The 18,581-nt window shown below is 39.2% G+C and overlaps 2 protein-coding genes across 6 annotated transcripts in view; both read right to left on the bottom strand.

The window, feature by feature from the left end:
• Positions 1–4,554: 4,554 nt before the first annotated feature.
• On the bottom strand, positions 4,555–14,019 carry dcaf5 (ddb1 and cul4 associated factor 5). The gene is made up of 10 exons (XM_077539179.1): positions 13,947–14,019; positions 13,241–13,654; positions 12,374–12,517; positions 12,081–12,117; positions 11,865–12,004; positions 11,651–11,780; positions 10,227–10,440; positions 7,636–7,702; positions 7,437–7,558; positions 4,555–6,400 (listed from the first exon to the last, which is right to left on the bottom strand). Exons 2-10 carry the CDS (start codon positions 13,446–13,448, stop codon positions 5,324–5,326), a joined length of 2,139 nt encoding a protein of 712 aa, XP_077395305.1. The 5' UTR covers positions 13,449–13,654; positions 13,947–14,019; the 3' UTR covers positions 4,555–5,323.
• A 744-nt stretch (positions 14,020–14,763) lies between these two features.
• The window catches only part of pacs2 (phosphofurin acidic cluster sorting protein 2), a 42,286-nt gene continuing 38,468 nt past the window's right edge, over positions 14,764–18,581 (bottom strand). For all 5 annotated transcript variants that reach the window (XM_077537870.1, XM_077537873.1, XM_077537871.1 and 2 more), the window contains 4 exons: positions 17,996–18,131; positions 17,302–17,534; positions 17,031–17,144; positions 14,764–15,745 (listed from right to left, as the gene is read on the bottom strand). In XM_077537870.1, coding sequence (XP_077393996.1) covers positions 15,627–15,745; positions 17,031–17,144; positions 17,302–17,534; positions 17,996–18,131 — 602 coding nt within the window. In that variant the 3' untranslated portion in view covers positions 14,764–15,626. The remainder of the gene's footprint in view (positions 15,746–17,030; positions 17,145–17,301; positions 17,535–17,995; positions 18,132–18,581) is intronic.

Here is an 18,581-nt window from a genome sequence, read left to right on the forward strand (position 1 = left end):
TTGATTGTCAATCAAAAGAATGCAAATACACGATTAGCAAATCCCATCATATCAGCTGTGCGTAAAATATTGTGTAGCATTGCTAAAGCATTGGGCGCGGCTCACACTGTGCATTAGCATTTAGCAATAGTCAATTCATCAATGACAAATACATGTACTACTCACTCATTTCAAATACAATTATACTATTATATAATAATGCTTTTGTAGATGAAAACAAGCTCACCTGCTAGTTTAAGATTTTTAACACAGTATATCCCATACTTTACATAAGGTATATCCTGTGTTTATGGTTACCGAACTTCACGCCACTTGTATACATGTGTGAGATTTGGGGCCGACGTGTTAAAATGTGACATCATCAACACACCCAGTCAGGGAATAGATTGTCAAGAATGTTCCAGCCATTACCATTGCGAAACACCTTACTATGTAATTTTATGTTGCTTTGTCACATCCAGGGGTAGGGTTTCGAATTGGGTTTTGAAGTCAAGGTTAGGGTCTTAAATCACGGTTTCAAATCTTAGATAGGGATTCAAACCAGAGTCAGGATTGTAAATTACAAGCCAGGGTTAGCATTTTTAAAAATGTTTGAAACTAAGTTGAGGTTTGAAGTCTGGGTTGGGTTTAGGGTTTCAACCGAGGATTAAGGTTTGAAAATAGCGTTTCAAGCAAGAGTTTGGACTTCAAATTAGAGTTTTAAAACATGGAAGACAAGACAAGTTTTGGTTTCAACTCCATCTGTCATGACTGGGTCATGCCAGAGTTAAGTTTGGGTCATGACTGTGAGGTCAAGTGTCTGTTTTGGACTGATGTAACCATAATCTGGTTTCAACTGGAAAAACGCTATGTGATGTCAGGAGCTATGTGATCCCTTTACTTGGTCAACAGCCAATCAAATAATTCCATGTCAGTCCTGTTACCCACATGTCTAGCCACAGCCAATCCGATCAATTCACTGTCTATTTAAGCCAAACCAAGAAGTGTGTGTTTGTCGGATTATTAGTTCTGTTCCTCTGTGCATCTCCACAGCCCAAGGGAGCTTGGCGTCTCGTGATTCTCGATGCATTCTCATTGTTTCTCGTCTAGTCAAGTTTGTTCTACGCCTCTCGATGTTATGTGAATAAATAGTTAAAATCTTATTTGTGTCTGCGTTTTGGGATCCAAACTCAGAACATACCATCTTAGACTTTCAATTCAAGATTTGGTTTTCGGTACAGGGTTAGGGTTTCAAATTATCTCACGGTTAACATTTGTAGTCAGCGTACAATAGTCAGAGTATCAAACCTGGATTCTGGTAGGATTTCAACTTTCAAGCCACAGTTAGGCTTTGAAATTAGCACTTTGAGCTTTGTTTCCAGCATCGCTGAACAAAATCTTTTTCCATGTACGTTGATAGGATAGTTTGATAGCGCAAACGCACACATAGCCTATAGAAGCCTTGAGAGGCAAAGGTGAGTCAGTGTCAAGTCAGACAGCGTGCAGGTCGCTCAGCCTTGTAAGGTAACTCGTCCTCCTCTTCTTCTTCCTCCTCCTCCTCACTGAGGTGAGGCGGGGAGAGCCCCAGTCTGTCGTAGTCAGAGTCGAAGTGCTCTTCCATATATGGATAAACTTCCAAACGGGATGAGATGAATGTTTGGGAACGTGATGTCACGGATAGACTGTTGCAAGACAGGCCCATTCTTTACGTATACGCAATGTGTGTTTGAAAAGAAAAAAAAAAATACATGAAGAGCACAAATGTTCGAAAATAATACACATTAGTCAAGAAAACACAATCAAACCTTTAGATTAAAAAATGCACAAATGTTTGAAAATTACTACAAAATAAAATATTTTAAAAATGAAATGGAAAATACAATTAGCGACAACAGCGTTTGATGAAAATACAAACTATTTGGACAAAAGTACATTAAAAAAAAAAAAGGTTGGAAAAAAAATATTGCAACAAAAATATCAGAAAGTATTGTGATGTGAAAAATACATAAATATTGAATAAGACTTGAAAAATATGTACTGTAAAAATGTTACAACCAAATTAAAAAAGAATGACAAAGTATCCTACATTAAAACACACACACAAAAAATCATTATTAGAAGTCGTATGACCAATAAACTGAGACCAAATTAGATTAAAAAAAAAAAAAAAATTTAAAAAATACACCATTAGCGGCATTATTATACTAAAATAAAAATACGGACAAAAATATATTATTTTTAAAAGTTATCAGGGAAAATAAGACAAAAATTAGAAAATAAGCAAAATTTAAAAAAAACATTACAGAAATAAAAAAATTAAAAAAAATGGTAAGAAAAAATATCTTTAGTAATATTTGAAAGGAAAAACCAAAAGATAAAATACCAAAATATTTACTTGATTACTTAAGGTGATATTGTAATACAGATAAATTCATTTTTATTTTTTTTATTTTTTAATTATATGAAGACGACCTTGAAAAAAGGAAATCTCATTAAATCACAATTGCAATATTGAATGGGGGGGGATTGCAATTAGATTTTTCGTTCAGTTCTAGTACGCACACATTCTTTATCCTCTGCAAAGAATGACTAGTATTAGTGCTACACAAATAACCTATGAGGACAATGAGGAGCAGCATATATCTGTCTGTCTTATAATGCCTGGCAGGATATTTGCCATTCAAAAAATAGATATTCAAAACAGAAGAGAGAGAATTTTTTTTTTTGTGTAACTTAACCACATCAATCTACTCTTTAGCATCAAGTTCCGCAAATCCGGTTTGGACCCTATGATGCCATCGTCTTTTTCATCTGCAGAATTCTGAGCACATGGACGGCAAAGTTAGGTCATGTGAAGAACCGCCACCGCCGCTGGTGGTGCTGAGGCTCACTGGCAGCTTCCCAAGGTATTCCAGTCATGTTGGGAAGGGGAACGCTTGGCCTTGTATGGGATGATGAGCCCATCGACTTGCACCGCGACGCGTTTGTGGTCAAACGAAGCCAGTCGGATGGTCCTCGTGTAAATAAATGAGTCAAGTGCCAACTAAAGGAAGACTCGCCATGAAAAGAGATGAAATGCTATGAAAGTATCATATCGCATATTAATGTAATGAGCACAATGATCACGGTTGTCAGTGTTAGTAGCATCAAAACAATGTACAAAAACTAAATATATTACACCAAAAAAAATACAAATAACTGAAATAAAAATTACAAAATATTTCAAAAATATGGGAAAAAAACATGAGGAAGTGGTTCAAGTTAAAACAAAATGCAAACCAAATATTAGAACATAATGTATCAATAATAAATACACAGTTGATTTGGGTGAAAACAGGAGCGGAATTGGGGGAAAAATTTTGCTCCATCTATACTAAATGAGCAATGGGTGGAGGCCATGTATTATTGTTATTATTGCTATTATGACTGAATGTTTCACCCAGTGCAATCAAGCCTCATAGTTGTGTGAACGTGGCCAGGCAGAAAGGGCGTTTCCCACCACGACGAGCATGTACAACCAGTTTACCTTTCCTGGATGTATGCCAGTAAAAAAAAAAAAAAAAACTAATGTCAATAAAAACTTTCAAATGTAGGAGGGTGAACTGTTTAATATATAAAAAAAATACAATAAAAAAAAATACGGTGTATAAAAACAATAGTAACAGATATTAGAGAGCGGTGACAAATACTGGGGGAAGAATATATATATTAGCACATAAGAGCTATCAAATTGTTGTCAAGCTCAGTGTAAATAAGCCTCGGGTGCGTGAGCATAAAATGAGTGTCCCAGAGGAGTCATCGAGTTTGAAACCAAGGATGTCCATTTCCTGCAGATAATTCCCCAAATTAGGCTGAGCTTGAAACACTTCTCGTTTTCACTCTTCTTTCAAAATTGATGCCAAACATAATAGTGTGGTGCCATCTAGTGGTGGGCAACTGGAATTACACACAAAATAAACAGGAGGCAGACGAACGTACCGGTAATTAAAATGCCTTTAAAAAATAATACTCATAAAATAAAATAGCAGGACCGCAAACCTCGGAAATGCGATGGTGGGGAAATGGTTTAAATATTGTTCATTTCTGGTAAATATGACATCTATATATTGCCATGTTTGAATGGTTGCGCTGAAGTGCCTTAATTTGAATACCATGAAAAAAAATAAATGTATTTTGATCACTACACATCTTACAAATTATTAGGGTATGTTAACTAGGTATAAAGTTAAAATAAACTTTTTTCGCCTACAGGTCAGGTACTCTGAACAACAAACAATTTCAGTCGAGACAGAGAAAATGGATTTTAAAACATAATTGTTTGGGTTCCCGAAAGAAGCCAAAAAAGTTGATTTAAGCACACAGCAAAGGCAACATAAAATGTGTTACTAAGAGAAGGAACTGTTAAAGGAAAGAAAGTAGGCGGGTGGGAAGGTAAGAAACAAGAAAAACACGTGAAGGAAAAAAAAAAAGCAAAAAAAAATAGGTTGCATGAATAAAAAGCAGGTTGGAAAGAAGGAAAAGGATGGCAAGAAAAGATGATTTTCCTATGATCCAAATGACATCTGAGTCAAAGGAGGAGTTTGGGCTGGAGAATAAGCCTTTTTATTGACAGAAAACATGTCTGACTTGTAACGGTATAAACAAACACTTTTTTTCGGTGCTCAAGACAAAAACAAAAAAAACAAAAAACAACCTAACAGAAAGTGGACGCTTGACGTCAAACACTTTAAAGAAAATGGCAAGTCATTTCATGTCCAAATCAACAACTATACTTCCTGGTACTGAAAACAAAATGACAGTGTTTGGAATCATTCACCCATTCCGTATCCCTAATCACTGCCCAGTTTTGTTTTGTTTTTTAAATAAACAGTGTTTGCAATGAGGCCAAAAAAAGTAAATAATTAAAAAGCATTACATTTGCAGCATCTTGGGGCCAGGAAACTGGAGTTAGGGAGTTCTATTTAGAGGAAAGTAGTGCTTTGCCACCATCTTGTTACATCTGTAGGCAATCACAACCCTTTTTACAATTGCTTACAGATTTTCACTAATCCAAAATTATTGATTGCGCCCCAAAACGTTTTTTTTTTTAAATTGTACTGCAATTAATCTATTAATTAAATTAATTAAATTAAACTATTAAATGGCTACTTGTCCAAATGTAGCTCCTCATCTCATGTCAAATATTGTTTAAAAAAAATTCTACATAACTATTTGTGAATGAGTGAATCATACCAAAAAAAGAACATGTGTTCCAATTCACTTCCTGCTTTTTTTTTCCTTCTTTTTTTTTGTCACATGACCTCCAAACAAAAGGAAATGCCGACTGGAAACAAAAAGCGGGCCACTATGTTTTAAGCTTCTTCTCTGAGGAGCCACACTCACCCTCGTCCGAGCCGGCATGAGTCCGCTTCTGCGTGGAGACTTTTAGCCTCTCTCCCGTCCTCGTGTCCGCCTCCTCTGCAACGTTGGCGGCGTCTCTGCGGCGCCCGTCGGCTCCCGCCTCCTCGTCGTCGTCATCGTCCGAGCCGGCCTCAGTCCTGCAGTGACCTCCCGCAGCCGTCTCGCTCCCGTCCTCCCGAGTCTGCGGTGGCGACATCACCGGGCTGCCGCACACCAACTCCGATAAGCTGAGCCGCCGTTTCCCGGCGCCGCCTTCCTCTGACTCCGCCTCCTCCTCCGAGGACGTCAGGTCATGGACGGAGATGGACGGGTAGCTGCAAGAGTCAACAGCGGAGAACAGCGCCTGCCCGACGGCGGGGTCGGGCCGCTCGGCGGCACGTGAGGCGGCGCGCATGCGCTGCCGCCTGGTGACGTTGCGGCGCCGCACGGCGCTACGCCGCTCCTCGTCCTCGCCGCTGGAGCTGGAGGCGCCGGCCGAGGAGGTGGAGGCGCCGGCGGGCAGCGAGGGCGAGGTGGACGAGGGGATGGACAAGGTGGCGTAGTCGCGTGGGCTCGGCGAGCGAGGGCGCGGCATCGGGTCCAGCCAGAACTCACTGTCCGAATCCGAGTCGTCGTCGGAAAAGCCCGACCGGCTGAGCCGTCTCATCCCGCCCGAGCTGGAATGATCCGAGTCGTCCGCTCCGACTTCGGCGCCGGCCACGCCCTCACTCGCCGCGGCCGCCGCAGTGGCGCGGGTGGTACGTCGGCCGCGGGCGTGCAGCTGCATGATGGCGTCCTCGCTCAGGTCCGAGTCCGAGTCGGAGCTCCAGCCCTCTAACTCGCGACGCACCAGCGAATCGAAGAAGGCCATCATGCGCGGGTCCTCCTGGATGGACTGGCTGACGTAATCGTGCGACAGGCCGCTTCCGCTGTTCAGCACCAAGCTGATGTACTCCTCGTGCGTGTACAGGCTGCGGCACGTGTCCTCCGCGCAGCCGTCCAGGTCGCCCAGGCTGTCGGGCTGCTGGTAGGGACTCCACACCTGGCGCACGCATTCAACAACCGGCACGTGAAAACGCGTCAAAATGACACTTACTACTTTTCTACTACAAGTACAGAAAATGATTATTTTGTTACTTGATGAATTTGTCGCTTGTTTTTTTTTTTTTTTTGTGGAATACAAGTTATGAAAAAAATCCAGCCGTTTTTATCCATCTCAGGTCCATCAATGTTGCTCAGGTCTCAGGTAACAACCAATCACAGCTCAGCTTCAGAAAACAGGTGACACAATCACGACGCACCTGTTTTCTGAAGCTGCGCTCTGATTGGTTCTTACCTGAGACCTGAGCAACTGTGATGTCATCTTCAGTTGACAGCGGGTGGCAAAATTGCTTAGTATGGAGGACCAAAACCGCAAAAATTAAAAATAAATGACAAAATAAATAAATGACAAAAATAAAAACGGATATGAAAAATATAATTCCAAAATTAAATTAAATTTTTTTAAATGGAAATACAAACAACAAAATAAATATATCCCTAAATAAATAGAAGTAAAAATAAATACTGGCAGAGCGTCTGCAGCATGAAATAAATGTGAGAGCAGAGCGTTTTATTTATTGAAATGTAATTCTATTCATATTTATTTTTGTATTTATTTCAACATTTTTTATTATCATTATTTTTTTGGAATCTTTTTTTATTTTTATTTGTATTTATTTATTTGGGGGGGATATTGATATTTTGTTGTTTTTATTTCCATTTATATTTATTTTGTATTAAATTTTTGAATTACATTTTTATATCCATTTTTATTTGAACTTATAGTCATTTATTTAGTCATTTATTTCTTTTTAACTTTAGCATTTTTGGTCCTCCATACCCGAGATGGATAAAAATGGCAGGATTTTGCTGCTTAACTCATACTCTACTAACACAATATCAACCAGAATACCATATTTAGACTAGTAGGGCTGCGTAGAACATATTATTGTCAAATGAATAATAAAAAATTGGGGGGGTGGGGAGGTGACGTCCACTTTTAAGCCATTTTCTGGTTGACAAAAATCTTTACCCACCTTGATGACTTTTTCCACCCCCGAGGAGCAGATCATGTACGTGTGCGGGTTGAAGCGCACCTGGTTGACGATGGAGCGGTGGCCCTTGAGGACCATGAACGCACCGTTCACCACGCGACCTCCTGTACAAATCAAAAAAGGTAGCAGCAAAATACTTTGTTTTCCTGCATACACATATATAAATAAATAAATGACTCACCCGTTTCAGGGTCCTTGGGGATTTTCCACATGTAGAGGTTAAAGTCATCCGAGCCGGAAAGGATGTACTGATGTCACACACAAGGGAAGACGTGTCAGGATAGTTAAGTGCAGGCATATGTACCGTAAATCAACTTAAACATGGTAGTTTTTTTTGTTTTTTTTTTTACGTTTTTACCAGGGGTGTCAAAATTAGTGCATTAATTTTGAGTGAATTTAAAGTTCCTTGAACACTGCTAATGGTTTTAATGACCGCCCCTTACTTGGAAAGCCTGTACTGGGGGAATTCCTGTCCCAACGCAGCAGACATGTCCATGTCAAAATTCAACAATAATACATTTATTCATAATGCATGGGTTTGTGGAAAATCGGATCAAGTTGTATTTTACCATTTAAAAAAAAATGTGCAGAATTTCACAAGTTACTTCATGTTAAAGATTCGATGGCGCTTCATGTGAAAAGAGAAATGTCACCAACATCTTACAAAGGCAATTATGCCATCTGGTGGCAGAAATATGACCTCAACACAAATCAATATCACATGTAGTAGGGCTGCTCGATTATGGAAAAAATAATAATCACAAATATTTTGGCAATAATTGAAATCATGATTATTCAAACTGTTATTTATTTTTGGCACACAGCAACAAAATGTTTAAACATTTAAAAATATTAAGACCAATTTAAAAAAAAATCACTATAATTATGTAACTTCCTTTTTGGACCAAACAGAATTTATAATACTAAATATTTATAATAATTTTTTTATATATTCATTTATTTATGTTGGCAAATACTTGTAGTTGGAGCATGTGCACTGTGCTCCGATGTTGACATGATGCGATTTGACTGGCTTCCCGCGCTGCGTATTAGCCGGACGAAAAGGTTGTCCGCTGTGTTTTGCAAGCACTCGAGGTTTGTTTGTGTGAACGCCGCCAGTAAACACGTGGGCGACGTGATGACTGAAAACCAACGGGAACGATCCATTTCTTTTTCATGCCACGTTTGTCTTTGGGTGAACACAACACAGTGAAGATGTCACCGTTCTGTTATATCTCAATTGACCTCTGCGTCTGATTCTCTGCGCATCGCGCATGAAATGTTCCGCCGCTGCCAAATGTGAAGGTGTCTTATTATTTTCCTCGTGTAAACATTGGCCCTGGCTCTGTGTGGGTGTTTTATTTTTTGTTTTTTTTCTTTTCTGTGTTGTCTCCAAGGAGAGAAGCTGTGCGGTGTATTAAAATGTTAGTCAGGTATGACAGAGCCGGAACCACCGGGGACGCCAACAGGCCGTAGCCTGGCTTCCCGCAGGACACGTCGGGTTGGAATATCAGGTCTTTGCTTTGGGTGAGGTGGGGTTCACTAAAGTTCATTTTTCGTTTGACCCTGAAAACAAGACTTCTGCATGAAAGAAGAAGTAAAAACAGGCCTGATTCATCCATTTTCATGTGAAAATGTCTTTGATCAATTTTGTGACATTTGATGCCTAAACGTGCTTCTGTAGATATTAAGAAATATAAAGATGGAGAACCAAAAGTATTTGGAGAAAAATACGCAATTGGCACAAATACTTCAGGCCCAACTAGTGTGCTGCCTAAACAGGCTGCTGTAGCTATTCTGAAAAAGACAAAAGATTGTGGGACCAAATAAACACGGGAAAAAAATTAATAATTTGACAAATATTTGGGGACAACTGGCAGATGATATAATCAGTTTGGGCCCAAACGGGCTGTTGTAGACATCACAAAAAAATACTAATTTTGTGTTTTAACCATTAAAAAAATAATAATAAAAAAAAAAAAAAAAATAAAAATTAGACCCAACAGCTGTACAATAAAATAAAAATAAAAATAATAATAAAACAATAATAATAATAATAAAATAATAATAAAACATCAATTTTGTTTGGTGTGGAACCAAACAAAATTGAAGTAAAAAAATTAGCAAAATAAACAAACAACTTGGCGTGAAATTAATTTGCTGCAAAAACAGACTACCAGTACTGTACATATCAATTAATGTCAATTCATTTAGGCCCAGCTAGTTGGCAGCCGAAATGGGTTGCGCTCCAGACATCACAAAAAAGATGCAGGACCTAATAAGTAAAATCGAATATTTGTTTATTTTATTTTTATTTTTTTTTACTAAATTGGAAACATTCCGATACAACCAGCAAGAGGCCAATTAATTCAGGCGCCAAACAATGTGCTACCTAAACCCGACGTCTGCTGTAGACAGCACCAAAATAAGGTGGTGGACCAAACAAATTAAATATAAATACAATTGTTAAAAAATTGGAAAATATTTGTCAGCCACGAGCAGAAATGAAAATTAATTCAGGGGGCAAATATACTCAAAACGAGCTATTGTTGACATTAGAAAATTAAAAACAATTTTGGTATAATTGCATTCTAAATGTGTCAAATTAGTATTTATACTTGATTTAAACGAATATACATTTTGATCTAAAAAAAATTAATAATAATAATAATAATAATAATAATAATAATAATAATAATACAACTGAAAATGAACTTCATTTTGTTTTTAGTGACGTATAAAGTGAAGTTCGAACCAAGTGTGCCGACTCACCTGATCGCGGTCGCCGGCGAAGCAGCAGCTTTTCATGGTGCAGTAGTTGAAGTAGCCCTGGTTGTCGAACTGGTAGCTGGGCAGGCGCGAGTGCAGCTCGTAGAGGACGGGCGGCAGGCGGCGGCGCAGCGCCAGCAGCTGCGTGCCCGTGCTGTTGAAGCGCACGCTCATGGCGCTCTGCAGCGACATACTGCCGCCGTAGCGCAGCAGCGTGCTGACAACAGATTAAAATACTACTTCATGGGGATGTAAAGGATTTTTTTTTTTCTTTTTCAGAGTTTGAATATTACGACGGCGTATTATTTTTCTTTAAAAAAAAAATAAAATATATATATATATATATATATATATATATATATATATATATATATAAAACTTTAGAACGTGGCAAATTCACGACTTTTTTTAAAGTGAAAAAAAAATCGGACATTTGCGAGTTTAGAAAGTGGCCTATTTGCGACTTTCTAAACTGGCAGATTTGTAAAAAAAAAAACTCATGAGAAATACACGTAGCATAGCTTTAGTCGGGACATTGTTTATAAAATGGAAAGGCAGGATGGAGACGGATTCGTTCATAATTTCAACTTTACTCGTCATACACGGCAGCTAGAGCAACAACACTTCCTGATCCCCGATCAGCTGACTAGAACTAACCAATCAGAAGCTAGCAATGACTTTAGATAAATGCAAGTGAATGACGGAGAGCACCACCACATCAACTTGGATACTTGTACAAAAAAATAAATAAAATGTATTGATGTGTAAATAATAATAGGGACAATCCGGGCACAACTACATTTTTGTCATGTTTATGTTTAGTGCAAAAATGAATCGCGAAAAGGAATCGCTTTCAGATGTATGTTGAGCTCAATCAAGGTAAATCCACCACATTTTATTGCAGTCAACACTATCTTTAGTAACTACAAAATGACAAAAAAATATCTCACTCTCATTCCCTGAATTTGATGTTTTGTTTTGTTTTTGTTTTTTCCCAAAAAATGTTAAAACATCATCATTATGATGTCAATAGCTACGATAACATCACTCATTTCACACCTTGTTTGCTGGAAAACTGTCAGCTGAAACATGCACCAAATAGAGAGACAGTGCCACCTGGTGGACACTTCATGAGGTACAATTTACTAGCATAGCTTATATACTCAAATAATGATGACCTCATCTCAATTAAACCTACATTTACACGTTTCAACTGTTTGTGAGGACCTGAACGTACTTGTGATTGAAAGGAGGAATTTGCCCAACTGTTTTAAAACAAAACAGACGACTTTCTGTTGAGAGTTTTTAGTGTTATGCTAAATAGCAGTATCTGACGGATTTCGTGTCGGGTGCAACTAATGCAGGAGATGAATGTTTCTAACTTGTAGAGGTGCTACCACATGACTTTTCAGGTATGGCGTTCTAACCTGCGCGGCTTGCGGATGTCCCACAGCCCGACTCCTTCCTTGGAGTTGGCGGTGGCCAGCAGTCGGGGCTCCACTGGGTTGAACATCACGCTGTGAAAGGCTGATGGGTAATTGGCCAGGCAAAACGGGTCTAGAAACGGGAAAGAAATTATATTAAAAAAAATATAAAATACATGTTTCAGGTCCGACTGCAGCAAGAGCGATCCCGCGATACCTCCATGCGGCGGCTCACGTGTGTCCCAGATGAGGACGCGGCCGTCGTCCGACGAGCTGGCAAAGACGTTGTCGTTTACCGGGCTGACCGAGAGGCTGTACACGGCATCGATGTGCAGGAACACGTTGAGCGTCTCCCGCCTGAAACAACAACAGCAATAAACAATTATTTGTTTTCCAGATGAGCTATCCTGAGCTTAATGCTAATGCTACGTACCGCTCCACGTCGTGAAGAATCACCTGCTCGTCATTTCCTGTTCCAAAAGTAAACACAAACGTCATTATTGCTGTAACAGATCAAATGGGATACAAGATTTGAAGCCCTCAAATTAATATTTGCAAAAAAAAAACATTCATCAGTTTGAATGTATTCAATTGAATGTAAGTTGAGAAGAATTTGAAAATAATTGTATTCTGTTTCAATTTAAGTTTTACACAACATCACAACTGCACTGACCTCAGAAGGCAGAAATCCTACAGGACAAGGAAGCAAATGCAGAAAAACATTACCTCCAGAGAAGACCTTCTTGTTGCTGCTGTCAAAGGCAAGGCAGAAGATGTTGGACAAATGTTCTCCCTTTAGCTTGAGTGGCTTGGAGCGAGCATGGAGGGCTTCTTCCATGTGCCACAAGAGCACCCGGCGGTCGTCTCCACCTGTGGACACCAGACAACTCCATGATACCAACGATTTAGACAAGCAAAATAGTTCTTATTCATGAACTTATTGAAAATGATTTGATGTTGTCGGCTTATTTGTAGTGAATGTGTTGCCCAAAATCCATCAACATCTGGCGTTAAGAAATTCTCAGTCTAATATGAAACAACCCATGAGAATGATTTCTATTTTTTCAGTTATGAGCTAATTTTAGCCCAATTCTACTTTGATCGGTGTTTTTACATAAGCTACTTTTGCTGTCGCTCTAAATAAGGTACAAAGTTCAGATTAAACTTTGTCTACTTGTACTTAATACAGGAATCAAACCACCAACTTTGACCATTCTTCATAAGCCAGTAAACAAGGTTCGACGTTTCACAAAAGATGACATGGCTGTCATGTTACCAGGAGGCCCATTACGACTATTTTTAGGCACGTCAAAACAATATTAGCTGGTGGAGATAGAATGGCGGGTGGGCGGCTCCGTGAGCACTCTGGGGCCGCTTCAGGAGCTTCGCCCGGCCGGGCTGACAAAACGGCCAACGTCCGGTGGCTTGTGACGCTAATGCTTTGATGTTAGAAAAGCTAAGCTAGCGAAAACACTTAACAAAGCCGATGGTACTACGCAGCTAGTTAGCTTAGCATGCTAAGCTAACTAGCACTACGAAGCAGCCCGTTTCCTTTCCATGCTAGCAAAGTTAGCTCGGGGGTGGGTTACCCACCGGACACCAGCCACTCGCCACCGTTGTTCGAGAACTCGATGGCGTTGACGCAGCCGAAGTGTCCCAGCATGTCCTTCTTGTACAGGCTGGTGCAGCCGGCCAGCCTGCGCCGCTGGAACTCGTCCTTCATCAGCGGTAGCCCCGTCAACCCGCGGCGGGACAGAAAGCCCACCGACGAGCGCATACCGCAGCCCTTCAGCTCTTTCATGGTGGTGGTGCTGAGTGACTAGCAGGGTCGCAGCTCATCTGCTGGCCGACTCGTCACGAGTCGGCGTCACGCCGGTAGCCCGGCGCGGTAGTCATTGTTGTGGCGGAAGCTGTCGAGGGATGGCAGACCGAGCGAAGGCTTCCTACTCCGGTCACTTGAGTGGAGGAACCCCCCCTCCCCCTGCCTGTCAGCTGAAGCATTATCCACTGTGGGGATGTGAAATAATAAAAGTGAAATCATAAATGTTCATTCATACACACATATATATATATATATATATATATATATATATATATATATATATATATATATATATATATATATATATATATAAAGGGTATTTACTATTATCTTAAAACATATATATTTTCCCTCATTCAATAATTGAAGTTATTTTTCATTCATTTTAATGAAATGTTTTCAATATTTTTTTTTTATTAAATCTTTTTAATTAAAGACTATTAAGTGAATTCAAATAGTTGTTTCCAAATACATTACATATGTTTGAAGATAATTGCTGAAAACGGCCAGGGAGGAGGCGGGACTTCTGACTTCCGGGTTTTCACACATCAGCTTTGATTCCGGTTCCGGTTTGCTACATGTGGGCCACGTCCCAATGGGGTATATGCCACGGAAGAGGCGGGACGTGATTTTGCACATCAGTTTGTTTCCGGTCCGGGTTGCGAACGCGCAAGTATTTTTGACGCAGCCCACACGTCGCAAACCGAACCGGAAACAAACTGATGTGCAAAAACAGTCCAGCCTCTTCCGTGGTATATACCCCATACTCCGACTTTGTGCCCCTTTGGGGGGGGGCTACGAGTGTGGAAAGCGGCCAGCAGTCGCCGGAAACGGCGCTAATGTGTGGAAACCCGGAAGTCCATGGCATCTAACCTAGTCAAATGTGGGGAGCTAGCATTAAACTGTGTCACTTTTTCAGTTTTTCTAATTGTTTTTTTCGTTGTTTTTTGGTGTCCAGTGACGCACTTGGGCAAGCATAAGTCCTGCCTCCCTCACCAACTTGAACCAGGACTTTCCACTATGGTGTACAGTTAGCTATCCATCGATGCCTAAACCTTGTAAATGCATATTTACTGTAGAAACGTGCTGGGACATTATTTAGCGAGAAGGAAATGGGAAAAGCCTGTTAGCTTGTGAGCTAACAGGTAGCTACATTATCTTGTGAACGTTTTCACAGGAAAAGCAATAAATTGACACAGCATCAAGTTTTAGTGTGTGTAGTAGTTTTATTACACAGACGTTTTGGGGATGGCAGCGGTTTCAACGGTAGACCGCATAAACCAAATAAAAGAGCTAAAGTTGAAAAACGGGCTTTATTTAGTGTGTGTATATATATACGTCACATGTACAATCATGCTGTGCATCGTGTTGTTCTTGAAGCACAATCAGCACCAGGATGTTTTGACTGGTAACGATGAAGCAAATGTAGGCACTTATCAAGAATCTGCCGAACAAATACGATAAAATTGCGGACGTGCGGACACGGACACGGTTCATGGCACACATGATGGACCAATATTACAAAGTGGCTAATGCAATACATTTTACCCTTATCTATCTACATAATGCAATCCAATCAACACACACATACTATGTTTCAAAGTGACATCTGGGTGTCAAAGTCGCAGATGAGGAGTCCTAACTTTTAATTCATAGCTCACATTGTGCTATTCAGACTATCTTGCTTTAAAGGAGCCATATGATGCGTTTTTCTTACAATTTTAAACAGTTCCCATGTGTCCTAATATCAGGACTGCGACATCTTTTTACTAAAATACCAGAATAGAAAAAAATATACATATTTTTACTGCATGTTGCCATGGAGAAATTGGCTCATTCGAGGGACAGATCCGTCTCCTTGAGCGTAATCTACTATTGCACGTGTCATCCAACAATTCCCGGCTTAAAAATACTTTCAAAACATCTTTTTTTTTTTTATATATTTATATATATCCCTAATTTGTGTGCGAGGTGTGCTTTCGGTACGACAGCGTCCATTTTAGACGCAAGATTAGCATTTAGTTTAAGTGTTATGTATCTAAAAAGAACAACAACAAAGCTGAGGGGAAGGTGGATTTAAAAAAATAATAATAACACATATGACATGATAATGTCAGTTAAACGGGTTGGCACAAAGAAGAGGAGGGCGCAGGTTCTTTAGTAGGGGCCTTTGGCATGGCCGAAGATGGCGATGGGGAAATGCTTGACGTGCGACGACCACTGCGCCGCCAGCTGGAAAAATTTGACATCGTTCCACTCCACGCCATCAATTGACACTAATCCACAAAAAAAAATGGCACAGTTCATTCCGACACAAATAATGTAGAAATCAGATTCAATTAAAAAATAAAATAAAACTACTTAAAGGGGTACTTCACTCATTTAGCCCATTATCGCAATAAAAAGTAAATATGTTGTCTATAATTAATTTGATACTTTCATTATTATTCATGTACAATTAGTACCTTTAAAAGCACATTTTGCAACTTGCGACTGAAAATGACATCAGAAGGGCTCAGGTAACCAATCACAGCTCACCTGTTTTCTAGGTTTGGTCATGTGACATTCACAAGCTGATCTGTGATTGAGGGCTCAGGTAACCAATCACAGATCATCTTGTGAATGTCACATGACAAAACCTAGAAAACAGGTGAGCTGTGATTGGTTACCTAAGCCCTCGTGATGTCATTTTCAGTCATTTTCGCAAGTTGCAAAATGCGTTTTTAAAGGTACTAATTGTACATGAACAATAATGAAAATATAAAATTTATTATAGGCAAAATATTCATGTTTGACAGCCAAAAATGGCTAAATAAGTAAAGTATCCCTTTAAACTTTGGAATATGTAGAAGTAAAATAAAAACAGGCCAGATAAAGTATACTTAATAAAAAAATAAATACATAAAGCAAAAATAAATTACCTTAAATAAAGTACCTTTCAAATAGAATTAAATAAATCAGGAGAATTAAAGTACGCCTAAAAGATCTAATAAATCTAAATAATATTAAAATTAAAACAATATAACAAGGGACAAATAAAGCAGCCTGAAAGTGGAATAAAATAAAGTAAATTTAAGTACCTTGAAATAAAAACATACTACAAATGTAATTTAAAAAATACATAATATTAAGTTAAATAATATACAGTAGACGGCATTAAAGTAACCATTCAGTGTCGTGTGCAGTCAACGTAATAAAACAAAATGGGGTAGAAAATCTGACATTTAAAGTACACTTTTTTAAAAAATATTGTGAATGTGTAATTGGTAGACTTTAAATTCAATAAAATAATAAAGTACCTTAAAATAAAACAATCAAGTATATTTAAATTTAATATAATAAAAATAAAAATAAAATTAAAAAAAATAAAATCAAGGCAGCATTAAATTAAAAAACAAAAAAAACAAAAAAACATGAATACATAAAATTACAAAAATGTACCAGTAATTGTATTAATATGGGGATAATTACGTAACCTCAAAATAAAATAAGACATTTTAGTAATACCACGACAAAACAGATACGACAGATTAATATGATGCGAGCGAGCGTGATTGTCACCTGTCAACATGTTGTGCTGGTGCTTGGCGGTGCAGATGAGGCGACTGATGCCCTCGATCACCTGACTCTTAGACTCCACCTCCTTGTCTTTGCTCTTCTTTGGCAGGAACATCACTGCAGCAACGCAACACGCTGTTTACTTACCATTTTCATTGAATGTGACCACTGACAATTTTTGCCTTTGCTCTTGACTGAACTCGAAAAAGTTATTGTTTAACACTTAAGACATTTTTCCCTTTCTACGCGACTTGTTTGTTTACGCTGGCCTTACCCTTCTTGTTCTTCTCCTTGGTCACCACCGTCATGGACATGGTGGGCAAGGTGCTGGGCTCGGCGCCCCCCATTGGCAGCCGGCTGACCTGCAGCGAGCGGAAATTGCACTTGAGCGTATTCTTGGCAGCGGACGAGGAGGAGGAGGAGGAGTCGCGCTTCTCCACGTCCTTCTTCCTGTCGGCCACCCAGTAGTCCACCTGAAGGCCCATCAGCTCCGTCTGACCCCCAGAACTGGGAGAGATGAACACACGTGATATTATCACATGCACGTTAAGCTTGATTATACTCATTGGTCGTCAAATTGAGTACAATCTTATGTTGCATAATACAAGCGCTGTGTCCAAAACAGTGGGTGAAATAAAGTGGCCTTTAAATAAAATGAAAGAATAACAGCACATTTAAATGGGGCAAATGACATATATAGCCTTAAAATAAAATTTGGCAAGTGCCCTCAAAATAACACGGAGCCTTTAATGTGTCATTCAAATAAAGTAACATGGAAAAAATAAGACAACAATTGGTAAGGACAAATAAATGTACCCTTAAACTAATAGCTACAATCAAATGGGGAAAAAAAAAAAGTCTCAGTAAAAATAAATAAATACCCTTTAAAAAGACAAAAACAAAAAGTGAAAGTGTCTTAAAATAATTTAAAACAAAATAACAGCACCACATGCGACGCAAACACTCACCTGTACACGCAAAAGCTGGTGTTGACGGACGGCGAGGAGGGCGGTGTGGGCGACGCCTCTTTGAGCGCCGGCGACACTAGAGGCGGCGTGGCGAGCGCGAGCGACGAGCCGGCGGGCGCAGCGTCGTCAGAGTCGCCTTCAGGGGATGAAAACAAACAAGACTCCAATTGCGATTTTTTTTTTTTTTTATCCTCCCCATTATATTGGGATATGTGATGTTTTTTCTAAGTTCCCTTCACGTGCATTTTTTAATATATACAAGCAATAAATTGAACAGTATTATCAACAATAAACAATATCAGATTTATTATACATAAATGTTCTTTGGTAATGCAAACAAATGCTTTTCTTTATCACATGTGGGGGAATATAAAAACATGGAACCTACAAAAAGAAATATTAGTTTCTTCTTTCATCAGAAAAAAAAGTATATTTTTATCTGTTTCCGTTTTGCAGCAATTAGCATTAGAATATAGCTAAGTTTCGTCAACATTCAGAGCTTTGTTGCAGCATGGCCATGACTGATCTCTTATACTCTACTGCCACCTGCTGGCCGTTTTTTTTTTTTTATTTAAATAATTAACAT

The sequence above is a fragment of the Festucalex cinctus genome, chromosome 12 (assembly GCF_051991245.1).
Source record: "Festucalex cinctus isolate MCC-2025b chromosome 12, RoL_Fcin_1.0, whole genome shotgun sequence".
Lineage (NCBI taxonomy): Eukaryota > Metazoa > Chordata > Actinopteri > Syngnathiformes > Syngnathidae > Festucalex > Festucalex cinctus.